This window comes from Budorcas taxicolor, chromosome 1, assembly GCF_023091745.1.
Source record: "Budorcas taxicolor isolate Tak-1 chromosome 1, Takin1.1, whole genome shotgun sequence".
Taxonomy (NCBI): domain Eukaryota; kingdom Metazoa; phylum Chordata; class Mammalia; order Artiodactyla; family Bovidae; genus Budorcas; species Budorcas taxicolor.
The window spans coordinates 39,359,197-39,386,670 of NC_068910.1; the positions used below are offsets into that span (position 1 = coordinate 39,359,197).

Consider the following 27,474-nt stretch of genomic DNA (forward strand, 5'->3'; position numbering starts at 1 on the left):
CTCGCGGCTCTGAGGACGTCCGGGCGGCCTCTGGCGCGGTGGGGAGTCCCGGGCCGCTCCCTGCGAGGCCGGGCTGGGGCCGGGCCAATCCGGGCGACTGGGCGGGCGAATGCGGGGACTGGCCTGCCGGGCTCGAGGTGCTAGGGGTGGGGGGACAATGGGCCAGTTCCTGGTGCGTCACGAGGGAGTTCCTTAAAGGGGAAGTGAGCGGAGCTACGGGGCGGGCGTGGGGTGCGGTGGTCGGCGGGGAAGGCCCCCCGCGTTTCAAAATAATGCCCGCGGCGCCCTCGCGACCATGCAATGGCGAGCGCTCGTCCTGGGGCTGGTACTCCTTCGGCTTGGCCTCCACGGAGTGCTGTGGCTCGTCTTCGGGCTGGGGCCCAGCATGGGCTTCTACCAGCGCTTCCCGCTCAGCTTCGGCTTCCAGCGCCTGAGGGGTCCCGACGGCCCCGCATCTCCCGCCTCGGGGCCAGCGGACCGGCCCGGGGGGCTGTCGGGGCCGTCGTGGCTGCAGCCGCCGGCCCCCGGGGCGGCAGAGGGGAGGCGGCGGCGGGCTCCGCGGCGGCCCGGGCAGGGCGTGTGCGGCCCGGCCCACTGGGGCTACGTGCTGGGCGGCCGGGGCCGCGGCCGGGACGAGTATGAGAAGCGCTACAGCAGCGCCTTCCCACCGCAGCTGCGCGCCCAGATGCGCGACCTGGCGCGGGGCATGTTCGTGTTCGGCTACGACAACTACATGGCGCACGCCTTTCCTCAGGACGAGCTCAACCCCATCCACTGCCGCGGGCGAGGACCCGACCGCGGGGACCCGTGAGTAGCCCTCGCCGGCAAGACGCCCCGGAGCGCGCGCCGCGCGCGCTTCCTTCCGTCCTCCCGGCGGGTGCCGCCTTGGGTCCTCCGGGTTCCTCCGGCGCTGCCCGGGTGTTTAGTTTCCCGGGGGCAGCGCCTGGCGTCTCGGCTCACCTACTTTGAGGTCGCCCTGGGCCAGGGGGGTGCGTGGATGGGCCGGTGGCTGTCTTCTGTCTTGATTCTCCTGGAATCTCTGAGTTACTGGACACCTGAGCCCTTTTACAGATGGGGAAACTGAGGCCCAGAGATCTGAAGGGACAGTGGCACTTACCGAGGACTGGCTTGGGCTGGGGGCCGGGGGTGGAGGGGGACGCTTAGACATCCATCTCCAACCCTTTCTCCAGGTGAACATCAAATCAAACTGAAATGCAGCTTCAAGACGAGCTCTTATCTCCCCACTTCTAGCCAACTTCCACTTAACTGTATAAAAATATAAAAATTCAGGAGTTGATCCTGAGAAGGGACTTTTAAAGCCATGCAGTGAGTTGTAGGCAGAACAGGGCTACAGTCTTTCTCCTTTATTACAGGGATTGCTCCTTAGGCTGAGGATGGTTAGGTGGGAGGGGGAGAGAGAGACTGAGTGGTCCAGATTTAGGGTCCTGATACTCAGCGTGACCTTCCTTGCCCTGTAGGGTCTGTCCCATAATCCCCCTCACTCTCGTGGCAGAGCTGTGAGGAAAGATCTGCCAGTCCTCCCGTTCTGTCAACCGTGTTTGCAGAGGCTGAGCTCAAGGGTCACCGCTGTTGACCTCAGAGTCCAAGAGAACAGTACTCCCAGCTGAGGACCTCTTAGCTGGAGGGAACCAGTGTGCCTTGACAGACACTGACCCTGTTAGACTGGATAGGTGACTGTCTTTCTGTGGGTCGCTCCCCTCGGGTGGGACTGGAGGAGTTGGCCTGCTGGGCTCTTTGGACATTTGAGGCTTGTGATTTCCTTCACCTGATGAGAAGCAGCCAAGTTCAGTCCTTAGGTCCTAAAAAGGAACCGATACACTAAAGGGGATTGAAGAGTTTTAAAAATGGTTTGATTATCTACAAATTCTTGTTTTAAATTGCATTTGGAGAGAATGATTTTTCGTGAAGCCATGGGCACATCCCAGGTTAACTTAAAAGGACTGGGCCTTTCTAGAATTGTAGGAAACTGATGAGTTATTTTTTCATGTTTCACTGTATCAGGCTTTATACACAGAAGTGTATTTTCTATCTCAATTTTTTCTGGGAGAAAATTTTTAATTCAAAAATTTAAAAAATATTACTGGGCTCTTCCAGATTGGAGGAAATTGAGTTGTTTTGCTTAACTGACTTTCTTTGCTTCCTGATGACATATGCTGATGATTGATTTGGTTTGACTGTTCAGTGACAGTCTGGATAAGTTGGGGTCAGGTCGCTTTGAGACAGATAGATACGTTGCTGTTAGAAAGACGGAGTTAGAAATATCGAAGGGATACTGTATGAGAAGTTGTGCCCATAGGTTAATAATAAATGTTTTGGTTAGTCAGTCTTGGTGTCTTTGAGGAGATGAAAGAGCTCTGGGATTATGACAGCCTTGAGTAGACCCTGGCTACTTGTAAAGTGAAAAGTTGATTTTTCTTCCTCCTTTTCCTTTAACATAGCTGCTCTCACACTTTAGTATATTTGAGGAAACAGTAGGCCACATTTACATCTCTGAAATAAATAGCCCGTAATAAATATATTCCAGATAATTATTTTAAGCAGATGTATTCTTATAATTGTTGTCAAGTGAATTCTCATGATTCATGTAAAAAATAAAATAACAATTTGAATAATATGTAAAAAGTACAGAAATGAAATGCGAGTGCTAAACATACGTGTCTTTTCTTTTTAGTCACATTTACTTAAGGCTTAACTTGCCTGTGTTGTTTGACTGGAGCTGGGTGAGAAGTATTGACATGAAATAAATAAAACCGGAACACTGTTTAAAAATAGCAACTGTTTCTGTCCAGCTACAGATCACTATGCAAACTCAGTTCCTCTCACATCCCCAGTTTGGGTTGGAGGATCCAAATTCAGGTCCCTTCAAATAAATCTGGATATTAAAAATTTGCAGTCTCATGAACCAACAATGTTATTTCAGACCTTGGGTATGTGACCCTTCTTTGCTTTCTGCCCAACGCTATTGTAGTTCAAACAAGAAAGCAAATCAAACCAAACCTATACTGGCTCCCACATGGACTGATTCCTAGGCACCTCTCGGTTAGGATGGCTCCTCCACATTCCTCTTCCTTCCTGAAATCCTGGCCTGTTCAGAATCAGGCTCAAGTCTTTTTTTCCGTGACATCATTGAACTGTTTGAAGATGACTGTCCTTGATCTACTCAGTTCTCCTTTTGGGTCCTTCCCTTGAAGCTGCTGTTCCACGTTTTAATATTGCATGACAGTTGAATAGTGTTGTGAGTTCACCTTCCTTTCCCTGTGTCTTGTCTCCCCAGATTATAAAATCCCTGGAACACAGGGACTGTTTGTTATATTACCTATGTGCCTACCCAGCACCAGGTAGATTTCTGAACAGGTTAAATATATGTGGGGATTTTTTTTTTAACACATACCTTTAATTTTGAACACACTATGTGAGCATTGTTAGCTGCATCACCAGAAGTTTTCTATAAAAGGCCAAAGTTCTCTCCATCTTCTCTGTTCTGGGTTGAGAAGAACCTTAAAAATTCAAAGTGGGATGAGGGTCATGAATATAGCCATATATGATGAATTAAGTGGGGTGCCGTCGTGGTTTGGCAGCCGCTTATGTGGAAAGATGAGCTCTTTTGAGCCCAACCTGTTACCGATTCTTAAATACCCGTCACTGTACCAGAAGTTTGAGTTCCAGGCTGAATGGTGATCAAGAAGGTCTCTACAGAACCTGAATGGAATCTTGATCGTTTGGTGGTGTTAGGCCAAGAGGCTTTTGTGATGTTCATCTTTTCCTTCCTTCCCCTCTCCATTTTTCTTTTCTTCTCTCTTGGCACATTTGAAAAGAGTGTGTATCAGTGATATGGTGAAAAGAAAGTAAAAGTGAAAGTTGCTCAGTCATGTCCGACTCTTTGCGAACCCATGGGCTGTACAGTCCATGGAATTCTCCAGGCCAGAATACTGGAGTGGGTAGCATTTCCCTTCTCCAGGGGATCTTCCCAACCCAGGGATCGAACCCAGGTCTCCCGCATTGCAGGGGATTCTTTACCTGCTGAGCCACCAGGGAAGCCCTGATATGGTAGAAAATAATTTAAAGGTGTTTTAATGAATGCCTTAGATCTTTTGAGTGGATTTGTCTGACTGAATGGAGAGAAGGAAGTGCCAGTTTTCATAAATACAGTTTTTCCTGTGACAGGTCTTGTACTGGTTCTTTGTCAGCGACTGCAAGGGTGTTCTATTGAGAAGTATTTTAAACCTGAGTCCCTTTTAGCTATGTCCTAAAAGGAAAAGCACAGTAAAACATGGGACGGAGTACAGGGCTCCAGACCAGTCACTCCTTCCAGGGGCTGGGGCAGGTGGAGAGGGTGACGGATGCCGCAGAAGAGGGTATTGCTCGGGAAGGTGGTCACACGCAGTTCACCCAACATCTAACCTGGATGCTGAGTGATGAGGGGCCCTGTTTTCTGCTGAGATGGGTGGTTGCAGCCAGCTCTTTGTTTCTGAACAGCAGAGCAAGGGAGGTAAATATTTAAGTCCAGGAGAATGATCTGGAGTTGGTTGAATTGAGGATCTGTCTGTCTGTTTACCCTTCTCCAGCTTTTGACACTTCCTATACCCTTTCTGGCTGGCACCATCCTTGAAGTGCAGATTTGAACCCGCATCTCTTATCTTGAGAGGACCTTTCACAATCGTGTACGTGTGTTTAGAAAGAATCAACGGCTAGAAGCAGCAGGTGCAGTTCTTCAGCCGTGCTGTGTGCTGGCTTCATGGCTGTGAGACACTGGTTCGCTCTGGTTCCTAGACAGCCCCTTCTAGATAGCCTGCTGCACAAAATGTAGGTAAAGTTTTGCTATACCTTCTTTGCCCTAGACTAAGTGGCATAAGCAACATAAAACCAAGGTTCAGGCAAGAGAAGATGTGAAGTGTTGGAGCTGTTTGCGCCTACGCCATGTGGGCCCCAGCTAAGGCAGATAGGAGGCCTCTGAGAGAGCAGAGAACGCATTAGGAGCACAGAGATGCTTGCTGTCCCCAGGAGTGTGGGACAGGACCCTTTAGAGACACCCAAGGAGTAGGTAACGTGGTCTGGGGATTGGGTGGAAGATATCATAATATCGGAGCATCAGTTGCTGAAAATAAAACGAGGGCTTTTTCACTGTGGTCTTTGATACGCATAACCTTAAAACAGTCATCCTGTTTCCCTCCTTATGTACATCTTTTTCATTTCTCTCAGTTTCAAATCATTTCAAGCTTCTGCAGGTATTAGTACTTCCTGGGTCTGTGGGAATGGGATGGGAATAACTGAGCCCCCTAGAATTTGTCAAACCGACTTGATGACTTTCAGTCTTTCTCCATCCCCACCTTTCCCAGATATGTTATTGTCGTCTTGGTGGTTTTTTTTTTTAGCGTTACAAACAACTTGTCAGTTAAGCTCACTGCGGTCCTGAAGTTGGCGTCTGAAGATGATTTCAGAATGGGCGATGGGTGTTGATTGTGGGGCAGGAGGTGTGTGGCAGAAGCATTAAGACAGCTCTCGATAAGAGAAGCCCTGCCTTTATTTCTGTTAGAATTCCATCCTGTTAAAACTCCTCAAGATTGATGGAGCTGCGGGGTTGGGGTGGGAGTGGGGGTGGGGAGGATTCTTTGGGTGAGATGTTAGTGAAACAATGTAGAAAGCAGTTAATTTATTCCCCTGCCCAAAGGGCAGATAAGTGAGATGGGGACCGTAGTTGAGGTATTTATTTGCTGCTTTGTGTGTGTAATCTGCCGCAGTGTCTGATTTCTGTATTCAAGTTTTAGTTACAGGCAGGTCATGTGACAGGGCCTCTCCTTTTTCATTCCTAATGATTTCGAAATCAGAGCTTTTTGAAGCTAGACAGAGAGATCATCTATGGCGATACAACTGGGTCTCAGACAGAGCAACGACTCTTGCTTTCCATCTCCTTGCTTCCTGTTCCATGCTCTTTTTTTATACCATAGTATAAATGTGTGCGTCTCTGCTCTCCTGCGACTCTGTAGAGGCTGTCCCTTGTGTGGCAGAAGGACCATTGCCCAACTGATCCATCCACAGGAGTCCCTGAATAAATAAAGGCTTCCAGCAATTTTAGTTTCTAATGAGTGTTTAGTTTTGTTGTCTTTTTCCCCCCCTCTTTTAAAGTACCTTTGTGTAATTTTCATTTCATTTCTTTTTCAGCTCAAATCTGAACATCAATGATGTGCTAGGGAATTATTCCCTTACTCTGGTTGATGCATTGGATACCCTTGCAGTAAGTGTTCGGCCTTATTTATTTATTTATTTTTTGAAGTTAATTAAGATATTTTGGAGTTAATACCGTTGCTTCCCCCCAGGGATGAGAATTCCAAGAAATGTGATACTCAGAATGTATTCATAGCTGTTGTTTATTTTAATGAGCTTAACACAGAGAGCAAGATAAACACTGAAGGTGAAATGAGGGGAAATGTGATCCCCCTAAAAATGTGGAGAAGGCAGTGTGATTATTTTGGGGAAACCTATTTTTGTCCTAGTTTCCCACTATTTTATTCCTTAAAGGAACCAGTTTACAGTTACTGGAGTTAAGATTTCTGAGGTGAAAGTCAAGATCTCCAGGGGAGAAGATCCCCTGAAAGGTCCCACAGCTCCTGACTCCCCGAGAGCAGGTCCAAGCCCTGGTCCCAGCCTCTGCAAGAGACCCTCTGTATGAACACTCTTGTGTTCTTTGCTTTCTGAGTTTCATGTGGACACTGCCCACTCCAGGCTTGGGCTGCCAACTCGGAGGCTGCCTTTACCTCCTCAGGCCTTATCGGTTTCCCTCAGCTGGAGACCTCGGGACACATTTGCACGTGGAAAACAGGCCGGCCCCTGCACGGTTCTTGTTACCAGGCTGCCCTGTGCACGTGCTCTGCATCATGGTGAGGGCTTGTAATTCCAGCGGAATGTTAAAGTTTCCTTATAAACCTAATTTTACTGCCTTTTGGCTCTTCTTCATTGTTTCAGCACACTTTTACCATTAGAAAATTTTTACTCTAGCCGATTCCCAATCCTGCATTTTAACTGTCCTTAAAAGAGTTTAAAACTGTCAGGAGTTAGAATTGGGTAATTCCAGCTAAGTTTGCATGACAGCTGTCCTAGATCTTGGCCAGCAGCAAAATTACCAGAACCTGGGGAGAGCTTGGGAGTCTGTGTGTGTTCTCCTGGGCTCACGGTCTGCAGGAAGTCCAGGGTTGCATGCTGCCAGGCTGTAGTTGCACAGCAGTTTAGTTTCCCTTCTGTTTAATTTTTCCTTCTCAAGAGATGGCTGCTACCTGTCAGTATCCACTGTCACCAATCAGAATGGGCCCAGACTAGTGTTGTTGTTTGGTCACGCAGTTGTATCCAGCTCTTTGCGGCCCTGTGGACTGTAGCCCGCCAGGCTCCTCTGTCCTTGGGGTTCTCCAGGCAAGAATACTGGAGTGGGTTGCCATTTCCTTCTCCAGGGGATCTTCCCAACCCAGGGATCAAACCAGGTGTCTCCTGCATTGGCAAGCAGATTCCTTCCTGCTAAACCTACCAGGGAAGCCACCCAGACTAGCATGTTCATCCTAATTAGAGTTAACTCGTTGAAGATACCAGAGGCTGACTCAGCCTACAAATGTTGCTTTAAAAAAAAAAAAAAAAATCCAAGACATATATATATATCTAGCTTATGAAAGGCCACCTTTTCTCCCTGAGCCCTCTCATTTGGTCCCATTGTATCTTTGTATCTCTCTGCCATGCTTGTGAAGTACAGAGACCTTGCCCCTGTTCATCACTGCACTCTGTCCACACCTCATGGTGTCCGATACATGGTGGGAGTACAAATAGGTGTTAAGAAAATGAATTTTGATGCATCTGACATTTCCCAACACAGATTCCAAGGGTGTGCTTCTGCAAAGGAGAATTCTGTTCTCAAATGAACTTGAGAAATCCTCCCGGTCTGCCCACTCTTAGAAAGCCACTGTGGACACCAGCCTTTTCAAGGCTGTGAGAAGTTCTGCAGTAAAGAAGCCTGTGTAATGCTTCTGTCCAACCCAGCTCTTCTTAAGCCTGAGTGAACGATTTCAGAGCATCATTACTCTGTTCTGTAGCTTCTAAAATGGTAAATTACAATGTGTCCCTGAAACCTTCCTCCTCTGTCTTGCACGTGCTCTGAGCTCATATCAGCATCTGCAGCTGCTAACAGATTCTGCTGCTGGTGAACATCTGTAGGGAAACAGACCCATTTCTGTGGTTTTCACAGTAGAAATATCTGGTCTTTGATGTACACTGCAGCCTTCTTTTTCAGGTGTTACTTCTGTTGAGGTTTCCCTTTGCTTTTGCTGACATTTTAAACAAACTGTAACAGGTGTATTTGGGAAACACTCAGACAATAGCAGTCCCTTGACTACTTTATGCAACTTGCAGCAGGATTGCATAATCTTGTTAAAAAACAAAATTAAAAGCCAGAAAAGAAACTGTACTTTCTCTGCATGGAACAGCAAAATAACAGTGAGGGGGAGAAAAAGACAAAAAGATGCACTAGATCAATAAATACTAGGAGATAAGAAACACTTGAAAAAGTAGTATCTGAATGGCATCATTTGTTTTTTCTTTCTTTTTTTTTGGATGTGTCCTTATGCTGTCATTATAGTCCCAGGGTGGTCATAAAATTTTGAACAGCATGAAAACATTTCAGTTCTGGTTAATTTATCAAATTTTATGCTCAATTTGCACTTCACATAAGAGAGAGAAGCTTGGAATGATACCATATCCACACACCCAAAAATAGGAATCATAATTCTAGAATATTTTTTACAAAGGACGTAAGGCTGGTTACTTGTGTGTTGTGTTGGTTTTGAATGGCATTGGCCTTATGCTGTCCTCCCAAAGATAATACCACTATTTCTCAACGTGTTCAGACATCTGGGTAACAAGCAAAGAGTCAGTTTCCCAGATGTTTTAGTCTCCTGGGCGCCAAGCGCCCAAGCTGTTGAATTATTTGAGGAACAGAGGGAATATCGTGTTTTTTGTTTCTTTTATTTGGGGATTGGTTTTAACTCATTTCAGGAACTTCAGGAACTGTAATGCCTGCTTTGCTAAATAATCAGAGTGAAGCTGAGGGAGGATGAGGAGGGGTGGTGATGGCTGCTAATGATTTTATGAGGCGTTATTGTCAAAGTTTTGCCGTCTGCAGATACAGTTCTTCAGTTTGGTGGAAATGGGCTTGCCATCTGTCCCAGAATGTATTCTAAGAGATAACGAGGCTTTTTTGTGTTTCTGCTCCCATGAGTGGCAAAACCACAGCACATACAGATATTCAGATGATGTGGCCCAGCTCCTGCGATCATGTAACCTCAGTGTCATTTCATGCCGTCATAATGGCTTGTGTTCCTCTTTTTAAAGATAATGGGAAATTCATCCGAGTTCCAGAAAGCAGTCAAGTTAGTGATCAACACAGTTTCCTTTGACAAAGATTCCACCGTCCAGGTCTTCGAGGCCACTATAAGGTAAAAGGATTGTCAAACAGACTGAAAGCCGGTCTCGTGTGTGTGAGTGAGGGCAATATCCCTGTGAGGGTTCATGGGCCACAGGGTCCAGCTGGGGAGTCCATGTAGACCTCGTGGGCTCAGTGTCCCCTTTTCATCTCTTTTGGATGGATTAAAACTGAAACAATTGGCCATTTCAAAGTAATTCCATTTGGGGCTGAATAGAAAGACACTTTAATGTGTACTTAAGATAGGTGTCCCTTTAAAAGAGTTTTTCATGATTTCACTTTATGTGTGGTCTCATTTCCTTCACTGTGTCCTAGGAAAACCCCTGTGTATTTCTGAAGAAATCAGTTTCTCATCTCTACCTACCACCTGCAGAAAACCACTGCTGACCATGTGGGTCACTTTGCTCCCTGTGTGTCTTTCTCTCTCCTTCCTTCCTCCCCCCTACCCCCCTAACTTCCTCCATCTCTCCCACTAATGTATTGACTCATGCTTTATATCTCACCTTTTTAGTTTGATAGACTGTGATGGCTTTCCTCTTCCACTGAAACTTTGAAAATTGTGTCACTGCACAACATTCCAGATGTAGCATTTATTTAAAGTTCTGAAAAATGTCACAGTCTACTTCAGCTCATTGGAGGGGACATGAACTCATGGCCGCTGAGGGCTGGGGATGTAAGCTGGTGGCCCCCGCCTCTCAGTGGGCCATTCTCTCCTCTTCTCTTCCTCTTCCTCTCCTTGCCTCTGCACCAGAAGTTGGAGAATTTCATGTTGTTTGGCAGCCAGAGCTACAAGAGTTACTTGGTATTTGTTATCTTGCTCTTTTCTCTTTTCTTGTTTGGCTAAGTTTTCTCCCCCAAGTGAGAGAAACCAAGAGTAGTTTATTAGTACTAAAAAGTGATATTTATGCTGGGACTGATGAGGCCGCTCCCTTGTGATGAGATGATGACGATGACCAAACAAGGTTATCACTAGAAGTGGATATTCTCAGTAGACTCAGATGAACGGATCACCTTCTCCCTTTCAGTAGTGTGCTTTGCTAGCAATTGATTGTCCCCTGTAAAGGGCCAGAAAGAATGTCAGGGGGTCAGTAAGTTTAGGCCCTCTGATTCCAGCAGTGCTAAGTCCATGGGGGATTCGAGCCTGTTGCCGTCATTCTGAACCAGATTGGACAGCCAACATGATTATTATTCTTTTGTTCTTCCTGTCATTAGGGTCCTGGGGAGCCTTCTTTCTGCCCACAGAATAATAACCGACTCCAAGCAGCCCTTTGGCGACATGACGATTAAGGATTATGACAACGAGCTGTTGCACATGGCTCATGACCTGGCCGTGAGGCTCCTCCCTGCCTTTGAAAACACCAAGACTGGCATCCCCTACCCTCGGGTAGGTGGACGGTTTCCATAACTCACCCCCTGACTGAATGAACACTCTTTGTTGATGAATTTATTTGTGGGAAGGAGTGGGGCTGATGTGGGAGAGGAAATCCATGTCCTTGAGAGAATTTAGCCCTAAATACGATATACATCGGTTTTAACTCATTCAGCCTTTACTGAACACCTATTGTGTGCTGGGCATAGGACATATCTGACTTATCCTTGCTCTTAAGGAAGTTATGTTCTTCTGCTCAGTCTTCTTAGCCCCTTTTACAGGTGGGGTTTGTATCCTGTGCTACAACAAAACAGTGAGGGGAATTTGTCTTCATTTCTGACCTGGGTCCATTTCCCCAGACACCCTCACACCTATACCATAGGAGTTCAGTGTATGTTGTTTCACCGGGACCTTTCAAATAAAGCCTGTACAGACCAGTAAGTTAGCTGCTGATTTAAATGCAAGATCTGGAAGAAGATTCTATCTTTGTGGTGTCTGATTTGCTGAGCCCAGAGCTCCTCTGGGGATTGAGTCAGGCTCTGGGTAACCAGTGGAGAACTGCCAGACCTCAGGAGCCTCCATGATGGAACAGGCTGTCTCGCTCTCACTGGGTGCCCTTTCTCTGCCAGCCTGAGATTTGTTCATGTTTGCTGAACAGGACTGGCTTCATAGCAGCTCACTTACAATTTCTACATGATTCCACAGATTGCCTTTGTCCCCCATGCCAAAGCCTGGTGCTGCATAACCATGAAGAGAACCTGGAAATCTGCTGATAAGAGGCATATTAGTGAAATAGCATTATGTGATTCCCCCAAGACTGGCTCTTATGAATAACACGGGGCTCTGGTGTTCGTATCATCTTGTTTGTGTGTCTTAAACTCGTTCCCATGTTTGTCCCGGGTGTAGAGCAGGAGGCAGGGGCTGACTCAGCCTGCAGTAAGCTTGGTTCCTTAGTGGAGTGTGGTCACTGTGACTTGGCCTCCTAGCCACGTGAGTTCCTTGACTGTTGCCACAAATCCTTTGTCTCTTTCTATCCACAGGTGAATCTAAAGACAGGCGTTCCTCCCGATAGCAATAATGAGACGTGCACGGCCGGTGCCGGCTCCCTCCTGGTGGAATTTGGGATTCTAAGCCGACTGCTGGGGGATTCCACGTTTGAGTGGGTGGCCAGGCGAGCAGTGAAAGCCCTCTGGAGCTTGCGGAGCAGCGACACGGGATTGTTAGGTGCGGGAACGCTGTCAGGTCTTGGTGCCGAGAGCATCCCCCCCTTTCCTTTCCTCTTCTCTGGGGCCCTTCCTCCTCTCCACTCCTTTTTCCTTGTGCCATGGAACCTGAAAATTGTCAGCTCAGAGAGGGGTCCCCTCAGTGTTTCTCCGTGTGACTTTTCTCTTAGAGGGAGGCTGGAAGGTTTGATGGCATGGAATCATGCTTTTCCTGTCTGAGGGCTCCCTTCCGATTTGAATCCCTTGGCATATTCCACTTGAAAATAATTGTTAATGGGAATGCTATAAAAAGAGCTGCCTCAGAGGCAAATGATGTTGCTTCAGTATGAGGTTCCAAATATAGGAATTTAGAGTTAACTGGTAGCGTGACTTTCTCCTTTACAGAAATCTCACTGTATGATAGTAGGTTGAAAGCCAGATTAAACCACTATTAGATTTTTCTGTTTTTCCTCCAGAATTTTGGTCAAGACATTATTAAAAAATTATTTCAAACATACTGAAAAATTCAATTTCCTACTGAAGCAGGAAAAAGGGTCATGAATAATGAGCCCCTATGTACTCATTATTTATCTTCAATAATTATTAGTATTTTACTAGCTCAAGATGTTATCTTAAAATAGGTTGTTGCCTCTTATAACTGTCTTATCTTGAGAAATATTTTCTTGTCACTGGGAGGGAACTGGATTGGGGATCCTGGAGCCTAGAGTGTCATTGCAAAAGTACTGCCATTTAAAAGTGATTTTCGATTATTCCTTCGTTTCTCACAAATTTGTTTTATTTAACAACACGAAAAATAAAATAGTCGCCCCATTTGTCACCCAGTGTCACCCCAAACTGTCAACTTTAAAATTTTCCATAAGCCCTTGTAGCCTGTCACATGAAACTTTTGTATACAGCACTTTTAAATCCTAATATAGATATTTTCAGTCTTCCTTCCATGTGTCAAATCATGCAAGAGGCCTTGTACCCTTGCCTCCTCTTCCCTGTGCGGGATGAAGGTACTGAGGAGCCATGGGGCTGAAGTAGGAGGCCTCCTGCCCCTCAGCCCTGGGTCCTGACGAGCTCCACTTATTTTCACAGGCAATGTTGTGAACATTCAGACGGGCCACTGGGTCGGCAAGCAGAGTGGCTTGGGTGCCGGACTGGACTCCTTCTATGAATACCTCTTGAAATCTTACATTCTCTTTGGAGAAAAAGAAGACCTAGAAATGTTTAATGCTGCATATCAGAGTATTCAGAACTACTTAAGAAGAGGGTATGTCTCCTCACCGCCTGTCTCCTTGTTGCGTTGAGCAAGTAGAATGTGTCTTGAGGTATTCAATTCATGGGCTCTGGTCTCTGGCCTCATTTTACGGCCTCCTAGTTGTTAGCTGGTCATTTGGGGATGAAGTGGTGTATTGGCTCTTTACGGCTGTGTAACAGATTACCCTGAAGCCTAGTGGCTTAAACAGCGAATGTTCTCTCGCCGATTCTCACGAGGTCGCCCACAAGCTCTGGGTGGAGGCTGCAGCCATGTCATGGCTCAGGCCAGGCTGGAGGGCTCCCTGCCAAGCTTCGGTTGCTCCCTGGCTGTGGCCGGAGGTCTCAGTTCCTTGCCACATGGACCTCTCCATAGGCAGCTCATGGCAGCTGGCTGCCCCAGAAAGAGAGGTCTGAGAGAGACAGAAAGAGACCCTCCAGAAACTGCCCTGTGCTTTCACGCCCTAATCTGGGAATGACGACCAGCACTTCTGCTGGACTGTTGGTCACACAGACCAAAGCTGATGCAGTGTGTGAGGGACGGCACAAAGGTGTGACAGCCCAGAGGCAGGGGTCACTAATAGCTGCCACAAGGAGTGACACGTCCCTGGGTTTCTCAGGCTTTAACTGTACGTAGAGCTGTCTTGTAGCACAGTTGTTTTGGTTCACTTTCCAGAGAAGTTAGGTTCCGTCTTTATACTTGATGAGAGGGAGGACAGGTACCACATTTTTTTCCCCCTCTATGTTTGTTTTCTTAGTAATTATTTTTTATTTTTTTTAAATTAATTTTTATTGGAGTATAGTTGGTTTACAAGTGTGGCATTAGTTTTTATTATACAGCAAAATGGCGTGTTTGTTAAAAACAATACTGGTTGCTGCTTGTCGGTTGTGCATTCAGGATGGCAGAGAAGCGCCATTTGAAGCTGCAGCAGCTTCTACCCTATGCCTCCTCTCTCTTCCTGGGTCTTCCCCTGTGCACTTGGCATCTATTAAGTGGCCAGTGCAAGTGACAGCTACTGAGTTGCCTGCTTGGTAGGATTTTCTCAGACACACTTCCACCCTAGCTGTTGTATGAACATGCGAGTGCTATGTTTAGGTAAGAGGCTGTTTGGCCAGAGTTCAGTCCTTTTTGCTTTTTAAAGCCCCTGCATTTACTAAATCGAGTGGTAATCCCTCAGCTCCTTGCTCTGATGTGCTCCTCCAGGCCCAGGCCCCATGGTGTAGGATTCTATTAGAGACAAGACTCTTGTGCAGAAAGAACTAGGCTTCCCCACTCAGGTCAAAACTGACTCACTGTATATACCAAATTGAAAGTGAAAGTGAAAGTTGCTCAGTCGTGTCCGACTTTGCGTTCCCATGGACTATACAATCCAGGGAGTTCTCCAGGCCAGAATACTGGAGTGGGTAGCCTTTCCCTTCTCCAGGGGATCTTCCCAACCCAGGGATTGAACCCAGGTCTCCCACATTGCAGGCGGATTCTTTACCAGCTGAGCCACAAGGGAAGCCCAAGAATACTGAAGTGGGTAGCCTAATCCTTTCTCCAGCAGATCTTCACACCCGAGGAATCGAACAGGGGTCTCCTGCATTGTAGGCAGATTCATTACCATCTGAACTATGAGGGAAGCCCTGTACAGAAATGCTTTTGCATTGGCTGGAAAATATACCAAATTACATGGAAATATTAGTCAAACCTGCATGTCAAAGTGCTTTCTGCAAAGTGCAGTGACAAGTCAATGTGTTACGATGGCCAAGTTCAGAACTTTGGTCTTATAGGAAGTGTCATCTCGTGCTAGAGTACTGTATTGACAGGGAGAGGGCGTCTGTCTCCAAAGGTTTAAAGAATGTGTTGGGAGCAAAGGTTGATGTTGATTCCACTGAAGTGAAGCTGCTGGGGGCTGATGAGGAACAGGGCTAGAGCTGTGTCTCTTCCTTTTCTCTGACCATTCTGCTTGGCTCCTCAGTCGGGAAGCCTGTAATGAGGGAGAAGGGGACCCGCCCCTCTATGTCAATGTGAACATGTTCAGTGGGCAGCTCATGAACACGTGGATCGACTCTCTGCAGGCCTTCTTCCCTGGACTGCAGGTATTTCACAATTCCATTTGCTCAGTGAAAGAAGTCATTGGAAAGGGTTCCGCCCCCTCTTTTCTTTTTATGGTTCCAGGATGTTCTCTGGCTCCTTCAGATTTGGGCAGTTCATGGCACAGTATGTGTCCATTATTCTCTTTGAAAATTACTCCACACTGAACCAGCACAAAGCCATGCCTGAAGAGTAAAGGGTGTAAAATTTCTGGATGGTCCATCTCTCAGTTGTCGATGCTTTGCTCATGAGGAGTTGGCCTCTTGTCCTCTGCAGGCCTCAGGGATGTGTGCTGATGGCCAGATGGGGGGTGGCGTCTGCCCCACAGGCAGCTTTTGGGTTGGGTTTGTCTCCAGCTGTGTTTGTGGATCAGATAGCCAGTGGGTGAAGGGGGAGCCCAGGGCCCATGTCACATCCTGCCACTGTGAGAGCCCCACCCTAGCCTGGGGCCCTGCGTCTCTCCCGCAGGTTCTGATAGGAGATGTGGAAGACGCCATCTGCCTGCATGCCTTCTACTACGCCATCTGGAAGCGCTACGGGGCCCTCCCCGAGAGGTACAACTGGCAGCTGCAGGCCCCTGACGTGCTCTTCTACCCGCTGAGGCCCGAACTGGTGGAGTCCACGTATCTCCTCTACCAGGTACTGCTGGGAAGACCTGGAGCAGTTGGTTCACAGGGAGTGCTTGCTGGCAGGTGGAGAACCAAGTTACTTCACAGTGACTGTTGGGGTGACCGCCAGCCCAGAGCCTGGTGAGCGCGGAGTGTAAACTGTGGTTCCACAGGACAGGGAAGGCATCCATGGTCACATACACGTGTGACCCACATTCTGCAAAGCTGGCGCCTGTCTTCACTCCAGGACTTGTTTCCCCCATCCTTAAAACAGCCAAGAGGCAGATTTAGTACTCACTGTTTTCCAAATATACTGGACCAAAGAACTCTCCTGGGGGGATGCATTTCTGTCCTCATGTACTGTGGGACCCTGGGCTGTGTAAATTATTCAGATGAACGAAGTCTGTTTCTTAGCTGGAAAGGGAATCACCTGGGATTCATCTGAATACCTATTTTTGTTTAATCCTTACAAAAAAAAAACAACAGTCTTTCTCTTTTGTGAGATTACTTGAATGCCGGAGGAAATGTCACTTTAACTGAAGAATCTTCTCCCCCACAGTTTAAGGCAGATACTTATACCTCTGTGCACGCCGTGCATATGTACACACCGAGAGCTGTCAGCCATTTGCAAATACAGCACCAGAGCTGCTCACTTTCTGAGAGGCTGGCCCTCCGTGTGTTCAGCAGCCGTATAATGATGTGCGTAGTGGGCAGGCCCTTGCAAGGAGATCTTACGAGCTCTGCTAGCAGGATTAGTGTTGTAGTTTATTTTTATTTTTTTATATTGACTGCACTGGGTCTTTCTTGTGGTGCGTGGGCTTCTCTCGTTGCAGAGCATGGACTCCAGAGTGTGCAGGCTCAGTGCTTGTGGCACATGGACTTAGTTACCCCGTGGCATGTGGGATCTTAGTTTCCTGACCCAGGATCAGACCCATGTCCCTGCATTGGAAGGTGGATTCTTAACCACTGGACCACTGAAGAATTCCCAGTGTTGTAGTTTAGATTTATTCAATAATTTTTTTTAAAAAAAAAAACCACCAAATCCTTGCCATTTGCTTCTACAAGAGGGAGAAATCCTGTGCAGCTGGTAATTGACCTCATGGGGATAGAGAGACCTCGTGAGTTGTAGGTAACCTGTCAGAGGAGGAGCCAGCCTGTGACTCTGCCTCCCTGGACTCAGGGCCGAGTCAGGCCACTCACGCTGCAGGGGTGACTCGGCACCGTCTGAGGCCTCCCCTTAAGCTGAGGTCTGTTGCCCTTGGGTTTAGGCTCTTGGCTTCTGTCACTGTTTCTTTCCTCTTGCAGCTTCTTCCTCACATTGCCTATTTTCTTAGAAGCCAAAGAAATCTTCGGCTTTACCACCTTGCCCTCTCCCTGCACTCTCCTAATCCAGAGACAGGGACTTTGTGGTCATTTGCTTCTGCTGCTGCTGCGGGGTTGGCCCTGGGAATGGACTGTAGATTTCCCCCAACTTTTAACGTAGTTTTGGGAGGAAGGTCTAGTCCTCCCAGAGAGTTCCTCTTCCCCTCACAAAACGGTCTGTGAGCCTGTGACAGAAGAGGCAGCAGCCCCGGGTCTGCGTCCTGGGGGCGATTAGAGAACAGAGAGCGTGGAGGCCCCTGCAGATGCTTCAGAAGTCTTGTCCGGCAGTTCTTCCCAGCGCTGCGTGTGGAATGGAGGCAAAGTCCTGTTTTCCTGTGCTCGCGGCTGATGTTTCTGAAGAGTTCTGAGACAACACAGAAACTGGATTTGTCCTTAGATGCAGTACTGTGTCATGGTGGGGATCAGGAGAGCCGAAGGCAGGGGGTTGATCTGCCCTGGAAGCAGGCCTTCTTGCCATCTCCAGTCTGACATTCAAGTTAAGCAGGTTGGAGGTGCACTTTGACCAGAATTCACAGTATACCTTAGTCCTTTAACGTGCAAGACCCTGCAGGATAAAGTGACTGCGCTTCCTCGGGGAAGCCCTGCAGGCAGCACCGTGTGTGTGGATGGCGTGTCCCAGGCCCCGCTGGATCACATTCTCTCATGTTCTCTCTAGGCAACCAAGAATCCCTTCTACCTCCATGTAGGAATGGACATTCTGCAGAGTCTGGAAAAGTACACAAAAGTCAAGTTAGTTTCCTAAGTTCCTTCCTCTTCCTGTTGACCACTTATTTTGAGTCGTTCTGGGGTAATAATATTCTATTTTGTGTTTTACTTTTTAGAACAGACCTTTAATGTTAATTTTGCAGGGAGATTCCTTACTTTTTGTGTAGTAGAACCTGCCCATTATAGTGTGAATTTAAAAAATTCTTTTAATTCACAAAAAATTGTTTTTCGCCTTTGTTCCTGTAGAGTTCCAGGGGACTCTATGGGCTCTTTTTAAGTAACTTATTTCCTTGTTATACAAAAAATACATATACTAAAAAGTTTAGGGAGTATAGAAAATATAGAAGTAGAATATTATCACTGTGATCTCCATGTGCAGAGATAACTACCATTAGCATTTAAGTATAGAGTCCGACACTCTTTTTTATACATTTATATATGTCTGTAATGTGTGTATATGTATATAAAAACTAAATTTTGTGACCTGCTTTTCTTAACCTAGTAATAAATAAACCTAGAAAATAAATATTTTCTTAGAAAATGCTGTTTTAAACCATCCGAATGAGAAGTCAGTCTATAAATCTTGGGACAGGAAATGTAAATCAGTCCTTTGGAATTTGTTGCCAATCAGTTTTCTTGGTGTCTTGTCACGCTTTTGGCAAACACTCTCCACCACCCTTGTACCCCTTTCCCCACCATTCACCTGATGATTTGGCTGCCAGACCATTTTTTAACGAATTTGCAGTCAGTCAGTTGAGGCTACAAAAAAGGTAGCCTTTAAACCCACCCTATTTTATTTTCCCCTGTGGCGGTTGATCATTTGGTTATTCTGTTAATAGATGGCTTCTGCCTCTTAAATGAACAAGCAGGTGGGAGGGAGCATTGTGGGACTGATGAGTCGATTGTTTCGTAGGTGTGGCTACGCTACGCTGCATCATGTCATCGACAAGTCCAAGGAGGACCGGATGGAGAGCTTCTTCCTCAGCGAGACCTGTAAATACTTGTATCTGGTACGTGTGCTGTGAGATTGACCCAGAGTGTTTCATTCTGCTGAAAGCAGGCCTGCCTTCTTTTTTTTTAATGGGAAGATAATTGCTTTACAATGTTGTGTTAGTTTCTGCTGTACAACAACATGAATCAGCCATAAGTATACGTATGTCCCCTCCCTCTGGAATCTCCTACCTCCCCACCCCGATCCCACCCTGTAGGTCATCACAGAGCATATCCCTGTGCTATACAGCAAGCGGGCATGCCTTTTGCCTTCCATCTAACATACATGAGCAGGCACTGCTCCGTGCTGGGCATCTCGCTGGCCCAGGGGTGCCACCCTGTCAGAACAAAAGCACATTGATGTGTCCTCTGTGGTTCCTGGCCTCGTGGAGGAAGTACTGCCCAGAACACACACACACACACACAGGGAGACCTAGCGTCATGCAGCGTGTGGAGTGCAGACAGCAGTTCTTAGAGGACCGTTGTGAGCCTGGGGGTCGGAAGGCTCCTCTGAGGAAAAGAGCAGGGTCTCAGATCTCATTTTCCCTGACATGTGTGTTCCCATGAGACCCACAGCCCAGCCAGCTCTCTGTCCAGACACACATGCCCACCTGTTTGGGTAGAGCTGAACTTTTGGATCTAGAAGAAACCTTTGGGATCATCTGGTCGGTGTTCATTCTTCCCCTTGGGATCTGCCATCTCTGGAGGGAGGTCAGGGGTCTTGCTTGGGTTTTGGGGGTGGTGACGTGGCAGAGCCGAGGCTTGAGCAACCAGTCCTGACTCCTTGTCCAGTGCTCTTTCCACTTGGCTACTCAGCTGTGGACGTGTGAGGCATTTGCACCAGGGCTTGAGGCTGCTTTCTTGCTCTCCAGGCTCCAAAGGTCGGGACGTCCTGGTTGGGAAACAGCATGGGGATAGCCATCAGTGGTGATAGGTTCCCCATATCTAGTTCAGTGGTTTCCAAGCCCAGGGGCAGCTGGGTTGGAGTCACCCTGTTAAGATTAGAGCTATGTTGAGTTGGAAGCTTCAGAAGCAGTCCCAGGAGTCTGTCATTCTGCCAAGTGGCTCAGATGGTTCTTCCAGACATCCCGTCCTTCAGCCTTGGCGTCTAGGATGTTCACAGGGCAAATCCTGGAGCGAATGAATGAAGGAGACCCCCAGGGCGTTTGAAGGGAAAGAACTTGGTCTGGTCATGGGGGGAGGGGGAGAACCTGGGCTGGCCCTGTTCTTCTCCTTCGCTCCTGCTGAGTGTTTTTTTCTCATTTGTACAATACTTGAGATGCCTGTAAGGTTTTTTCCCATCTGGAAGAGATCTGTCCCATTTTGTCTCGTTTGTCATTTTTTGCACACCTGCTTTCTCCCAGTCTGACCTGTCCCTACTAGGCTAGGTCTTCTTTCTAGATGCCCTTGCTGCACCCTTCTTCACCCCCATGCCCATTGCTGAAGGAAGGGACTGCCTTGGGTGCCCTGTTCCCACAGAGCCCATGTAGGAATGTGTGTCAGGGCCAGACCCTGGGGATCCAGTGAAGAATAAGCCATGTACCTCCTTCTCTATGGAGTTTTTACAGGTTAGGCCTGAGGTGGGGGCCAGTTCCTGAGTCCCAGCACTTGAACTCTCAGGGGAGCAGGGTGAGGAGCATTATCTGGGGCCTATACAGACTAATGTCACTGGGGCCTTAGCCCTGGGCTTTCTAACCTCTAGGCCTAGGTGGGGTCAGGGAAGTTCAGGCATCTGAACTTAAACATAACTGGTGATTCTGCCCCACGGGCTTCCCAGGTGCTGCTAGTGGTAAACAATCTGCCTGCCAGTGCAGGAGACATAAGAGACGCGGGTTTGATCCCTGAGTCAGGAAGATCTCCTGGAAGAGGGCATGGCAATCTACTCCAGTATTCTTGGCTGGAAAATTCCATGGACAGAGGAGCGGGGCTGGCTTCCAGTCATAGGGTCACAAAGAGTCACACTGACTGAAGCCACTTAACATGCACACTTCACAGCCTGGGTTGGTCTGAGAGCTTAGCAAATTCTTATCTCTAAGTAGTCTGGACTCACCCCTGTGAATTAATTCCAAACATGCTACGATTGTATCTGTTTTTTTTTTCCCCCACTAGCTCTTTGATGAGGAGAACCCAGTACACAAATCTGGAACCAGATACATGTTTACCACTGAGGGACACATTATATCTGTTGACGAACATCTCCGGGAGTCACCTTGGAAGGAGTTCTTCTCTGAAGAGGGAGGGCCGGACCAAGTGGGAAAGTCTGGGCACAGGCCTAAACCTCAGGAGCTGAACGTCATCAACTCCAGCTCCAATGTAAGTTGCTGTCTCCGGGGGTGATTTGTCCGTGGAGGAAGAGAAAACACTACTCATCATGTTGTCATTCAGGGGTCCTGACAGAATATTCCTGGCACCTGCAGCTTGGGTAATTTGAGAAGTTTCAGCAGGGGGCCGTTTCTGAGGTGCCGTCAGGGTGTAAGGACACCGTGGGGGCAGCCGCCCGCCAGTGCCCCGGGCTGAGGTGCTGGCAGACAGGGTGGTCACGGGAACCCTGATGCAGAGAAGCCTGTGCCCAGGGCGGCCTCTGGGCAGGAGCCGCTGCTCTGGGCGGGCTTCTGTGACTGTGTGGGGAGGGGCCTGGCAAAGTGAACACAGCGCTTCTGATCCGCTGGAACTTCTCATGGGCCGGCCCCACCAGGAGCCCGAGGGCCAGGGAGCCTGTGCATAGCGTCCCTTTGGTCAGGACGTCCCTGGAGGTCCAGTGGTTACGACTCTGCTCCCCCAATGCAGGGTGCATGGTTGACCAGCTGTCAGGGAACTAAGATCCCACATGCCATGTGGTGGAGCCAAAAAAATTCTTAAAGTGCAAGACGTATCTGGCCTCACTTAAAGGTTGGGGGCCGCTGCTCAACTGGGCATGCTTGGACTATCCCCGAGAGCAGTGAGGAAGGTTTGGAAACAAATCCTCAAGTCTTTCCTTTCAGCCAAAGGTAGTTGTGTTGATTTGAGCCCAAAAGGATGGTCTGGATGTGGGCGCTGCATCCAGTGATAGAGCAAACCTCATGATCTCACAATGCATCGTATGCCAGCTTCCTCCTCAGGAAGAGCCTCAGTTGCCAAGAGTCCTGCCACCTCCCCCCAGGCTACCTGGGTTAGGGCATGCCCTCTCATCCCAGACTGTACTTTTTCCTTTCGTGACTCATTGAAGGTCTTTATTATCAGTCTCTGAACTAAATCAACAGGCCAGAGCAGAGCAAAGTTCTTGAAATTTCCATTAGGCCATGGAGTGTAGGTTAAATGAATAAAATATAACTGAGAAGGAAAGGGAAGGGCAGAAGGAAAAGTAACCATCAGAGTCAGCATTTATAGAGTTCGCATGTGCTGAGCACCAATCAAAGTGCTGAAATTAAGTATGAGAAATTCTCATAGCAGCCCTGGGAGGGGTAGGTAGTCAGTGTGTCTGCTGATGGAAGCAGCGAGGCACTGAAAGGTTCAGGTCACACGGCAGAGCACATGGTGGAACCCAGACTTGGACTGAAGGAGATGCTCACTTCACAAACCAGATCCTGTCGTGCCAGGCGCCGGGGATGTGGGTCAGTCATTGTGGTCCTAGTGCTGGTTGGGCTCAGGGTCTGGTGCAGACGGAGATCTGCCCCCCCGAATGCTCGTCAGTAGGAGGCTGTGTGAAGTGCTGTTGGGACATGGAAGACGGAGGAATTAGCCTGCTGGCAAGCCAAGGAGGGCTTCACTCGGGAGCTTGATTCTCAGTCGCTGCTGGAATGATAAGGGGGAGGTTTCAGAGGGACAGGCAGAAGGCACAGCTCCTACAAAAAGCAGGAGCTGGGAGGGAGGGTGGGGACCACCTGAAGGACCCATCAGTCTGGATCTTGCAGAGATGAGGCCCTGGGCAAGCGAGTTCCAGTAAGAGCAGCAGGAAAGTGTTTTTCTGAGGAGGGGCATGAATGTATGTGGAAACTGCTTCCATACAGCACATTTGGCTCTCAAACTTAGGTCCCCTCTGAGAGAGAGGGAGAAGAAAGCTTAGCACTCTTAATCATGTAAACTCAGAAAAGCAACAGGTTTCAAATAGCCAAAGTTTGTTTTCTTTTTGCAGTTCTGGATCGATTAAACACCCAAGGAATACAGCTTTTAGTCCGAACCACCTGTACTTGCACGCGTGTATGTCTTTATTTTTTTGACCACACCTTGCAGCATGTGGGGTCTTAGTTTCCTGAGCAGGGATCGAACCTGTGCCCCCTACAGTGGAAGCGTGGAGTCCTAACCTCCAGGGAAGTCCCTGGGTGCATGTCTTTAGTTTCCCTGGGTCTCCGCATCTTCATCTGTAAATTACATCAGTGGTCCTAAACTGGAGGTACCTGTGCTCCTCAAAGGACATCGGGCAGTGTCGGGGGACATTGGTTGTCACAGCTGGGGGTTAGGGGTGAGGGGCATATAGGCGCAGAGGCCCAGGGATGCTGTTAACCATCCTGCAGTGCCCAGGATAGGCCCAAAGAGTCCACAGTGCCGGGATGAGAAACCCCAGGGGAGGTCATCTGGTCACCCCTTCTGAGGGATTAACACACAGGGTTCTAACTCATTCAAATGGTACTGCATTGATTTTCTTTCCAGTGCAATCGGGTCCCTGATGAGAGGCGATACGCCCTGCCCCTGAAGAGCATCTACATGCGGCAGATTGACCAGATGGTGGGCTTGATTTGATCTGCCCTCCCTCGTGTGGTCTCCATCTGAAACCGGACCCCAAACAGCTGAACCCCGGGCCAGGCTGAGACCCAACCTGAAGTGGAGGAGGATGGAAGTCTGGCCATCCACGATGGTGTAGGAATTTCTTTCCAGCTCCCCGCACACATCTGGTAGATCCTTGCACACTTTAGTGTTTCTCTTCTGTTCAATAAAATGCCCTGTTTGTCTTAAGGATATACTTTGAAGTGGAAAGGTACGTAGACGTTGGCCTCTCACGATGTGCACCGTGGACAGGGTGTCTTTGGCTGGATCCTCAGAGCTTCCTGCTTCGGGGTCTGTCGAGTCGAGTCTCCTCTGCCCGCGCTCGTGTGACTGCAGCCTGACTACCTCTCCACCGGAGGACTGTGAATGAATTTCTGTGCAACAGGCCCTGCGGCTCCCCTGACCGCTCTGTTTATTCTGTTTAGTTATCCTCTCTCTGGATCACTGGGCTCCTTCCCAGGTCTCCTCCCTGTGACTGTCAGTCTCGTGGGGAAAAATCCAGTTATATGTCTGTGCCCCGTGTGATTGTCACAGTGACAAGATTATCTGCTCACAAAGGGAGCCGAATTCTAACAGGCAGCCTCTTAGGTTGTCACATCACCATTCAAGAGCCTAACAAGTAGGTCTTCCAGGTGGTGGTCTCTGTTTCCCATGAGCTTACCTGAGGATCTCCCACGGTTTCAGAACCAGGTGCCTTTTAGGGAGAGAAAAATACCTGTGATCATCTGAGTCTTGTATCTGCCAACCAAGGATTCTCAGTTTTGACTGCGTTTGGGTTGGGATTGTTTTGTTTTTGTTTCCTGTGTCTAGTGCCAATTAGCCAAGTCAGGGAGAAAGAAACGACCAGATGACTTCCTGGTGTCCTTGAGCCGTTTCTTTGTGTAATACAGGCTTTCGATTAGTGCCTTATATTTTTGTTTGGGCCACTGGATGTCACAGCTGCTGCTATGGTTTTAGCAGGCTTGTTTCGTATTGCCATGGTGAGACCACAGTGAAAGCGGGATGGGACAGGGTATCAGGTAGGTAGATTCTGAAAACTTCTTGGCCCATCCTTGCCTTTCAGCCTGCTATTTTAAGCAAGCATATATACGAAGGAAGTCGTGCTAAAGCGCCTCTTTTCTTTGTTGTCATTATTTCCTTAGCAAGAATGGACTATGTCTCTTTGAACTTGTGCAGAGTGCTCAGAGAAAGCAGAGGTGGGCTTGAACCCTGAACTTGGCTTTCCTGTAGCGTCAGAGGTTGAAACGAATCTCTGTAGAGAGGGTAGGAAGTCTCTTCAAAACCTCCAACTTCACCTGTCCTGTGTGGTGCCCTTGTTACTGCTGGCACACTTCAAATGATTTTATTTTAGTCTTTTTAAAGCTAGAAGAGAGGGCTGTGTAAGCCATTGCATTTCCTTTCAAAAGAGAAGAGTTTTATTCTTCTTGAAAACTTGTGTTACTGTTTTTTAAAATGGATATATAATTCAATTCTTTGAGATTTCTAGAAAAGGGATTTTCAGTAATAAATGTCACAGTAATCAATGCCTGTCTTTTTAACATTTACTGTGCAAATTGTTTAAAGGAAAAAAAAACCCACATCAAATGCTTCTGATTTTACATTTTTTGTTCATTTTAGAAGCATTCTGTTTATCACAGTGTCTCACCTACTGAATAGAAAATTTTCTTTGAGAATATCCAATATATTTTCAGTGTTTCATTGCTTCATTGAAACCAAAATATCCATTTAAATACACACACATGCACAAGTGGCCCTGTGCCTTTTCTCCAGGTAAGCCAAGGTGGGCCTATCAGTGAGCCTCTTGGGAGAATGGGGCACCTCAGGGGAGAAAGTGGGTCCTCTGTGATCACGTGGTGATGTGATCACACCCCCACGACCCCCTCCTGTGGGCTCAGGCATCCCATCGTCCCTCCCACTCTGGACCAGGGGCCAGGGCCTGAGTGTTTCAGAAGCATCTCAGGGCCACAGGTTGACAAAAGACATGTTCCGTCTCAGTTTCCAGGCCCTGGACTTGTACCGGTTGTGAGTCCAAGGGTGAGGGGCTCATTCTCACCCTGGTTGCCAAGCTTTCAGGTTGCCCTCAGTGAATAGATGCCAGAATGCCATTTCTTGCTAGTTACAAGAGAAGGTTCTCTGAGCCACATTCGAATCTTGCTTTCTTTTTGAAGATCAGAATGTCGACAACTGTGATGTATCCTGCAGGGTTTTTGCTGTTCCTTCTATTCTGTGTTGGAAGATGTCAGGGAGGGGAGGGCTGAGGAGAGGAGTGTCAGGGGAAGTCCCTTGCTCTGTGACTTGCCCTGGGAACACCCTGATCCCAAGCATTCCATACTTTGGAACAGCCCACACCATCCTTGTATTCCCATGTGCAGCTAGTGTCTAAAGACTCCGTTTTAGTTGACTCAGTGAAAATGGTTTTGCCAAACCTTTGTGGGAAGCTACCTTACAGCTACCTTTGTGGGTTGAGTTGAAATCTATCCCCCCAGAGTTCTAAATCATTCCAGGGCAGGCCTCGTGGGTTGAGATGGTATAACTGAGAGATTCTGTTTCCTGGAGGAGGTGATGAGGGAAGTGTTTGCTAGCTCTCTGATTGTCCTGGCCTGGGTGAAAATCAGCTTCCATGTTCAAGTCTGTCCTTCAGAGCTTCTGCATCCCCAGGTTCTGAGGCTGTCCTGGGTCACAGGGCAAGAACACACACTTCAGTAGTTTTCTAGGTAGTTATGCTCCAGGATGGTGTCTGTTCAGGTGGAAGTTAGTCTCTAGCTCTCTGGCTGGATAAGTGCCATGGTGCAGTCTGAAGGTCTCAGCTGAATTCCTCTCTTACCTCCATGCCGTGTCCCCCACCAAAGAAAAACACCCCTCAGCCATTTTCTTAGTTCACTTGATTGAATGATTGCAAACTGTCATCCTTTGCTTTGGGTTTCACAGACGCAGTATCAGACATTCCTTTTTCCAGAGGTCTTTCTCTTTTGCTGATTTCAAATTGAATGCTGGTTAACAGGTCGGGCTGGATGATTGCCCTAGCCCTACAATGGCTGAACAGGAACTTTAGGGAAAAAAAAAATTTTATCTTTCTTTCCTTTTGCATTCCCAGACATCCAGCTCCTTCTCTAGTGCCTGTTCCTGCAGGGCAGGGACTCTTGTGAAAGTGAGAAGAGGGGGGTGTCTGGGCTGTGTCTCCAGGTTTTACAGGGCTCAGGGTTGTGTTCCCAACTTGAATCTGGATGTGAATCTGGCGAGAATGTCAAGTACCTGTGGACCTTCCCGATTCATTACCCCCTTCCCTCTTTCTGAGAGGCAGAGAAATAATATTTTGAAAGGTATTTTTAGTTTTAAATAGCAAAACACAAGCTGTATTTTTTATTTATTATGCCCAAGAAAGGTAAATCTGTTTTTACAAAAGGACAAAAATCTAGAGTTGGAATCTCTGGGAAAACCTATTGAAATACACAAATGCTTCTGTCTGTAATGTGCAATATGCTTTGCAACTATAGATGATATTTTATGTGTAATCTGTAAATAAGAAATGTATTTAAATTAAAAGGGAGCTTTTTGTAAAAGGACCAAATGTTCTTTTATAAATGTACTAAGAAATATCTTGCTCTTGGAAATTTATTAGGATTTTTATGAGTAATTTTTATTAAAAGAATTCTTTTTTTTTTTTT

The 27,474-nt window shown here is 47.6% G+C and overlaps 1 protein-coding gene across 1 annotated transcript; it reads left to right on the forward strand.

Annotated features, from left to right (window-relative positions):
* Window positions 1-208: 208 nt before the first annotated feature.
* Window positions 209-27,474, forward strand: EDEM1 (ER degradation enhancing alpha-mannosidase like protein 1). The gene is made up of 12 exons (XM_052639970.1): window positions 209-807; window positions 6,181-6,253; window positions 9,385-9,488; window positions 10,688-10,859; window positions 11,885-12,068; window positions 13,148-13,322; window positions 15,268-15,388; window positions 15,852-16,022; window positions 18,030-18,103; window positions 18,993-19,089; window positions 21,179-21,382; window positions 23,696-27,474. The coding sequence occupies exons 1-12, from the start codon at window positions 296-298 to the stop codon at window positions 23,783-23,785; spliced, it is 1,977 nt and encodes a 658-aa protein (XP_052495930.1). The 5' UTR covers window positions 209-295; the 3' UTR covers window positions 23,786-27,474.

Excerpts from the sequence above, each read along its gene's own strand:
- EDEM1 (XM_052639970.1), top strand. The coding sequence starts at position 296 with ATGCAATGGCGAGCGCTCGTCCTGGGGCTGGTACTCCTTCGGCTTGGC. Across the intron at positions 10,860-11,884 it reads CTGGCATCCCCTACCCTCGG|GTGAATCTAAAGACAGGCGT; the intron begins GTAGGTGGACGG and ends TTCTATCCACAG. Across the intron at positions 19,090-21,178 it reads CCTGTAAATACTTGTATCTG|CTCTTTGATGAGGAGAACCC; the intron begins GTACGTGTGCTG and ends TTCCCCCACTAG.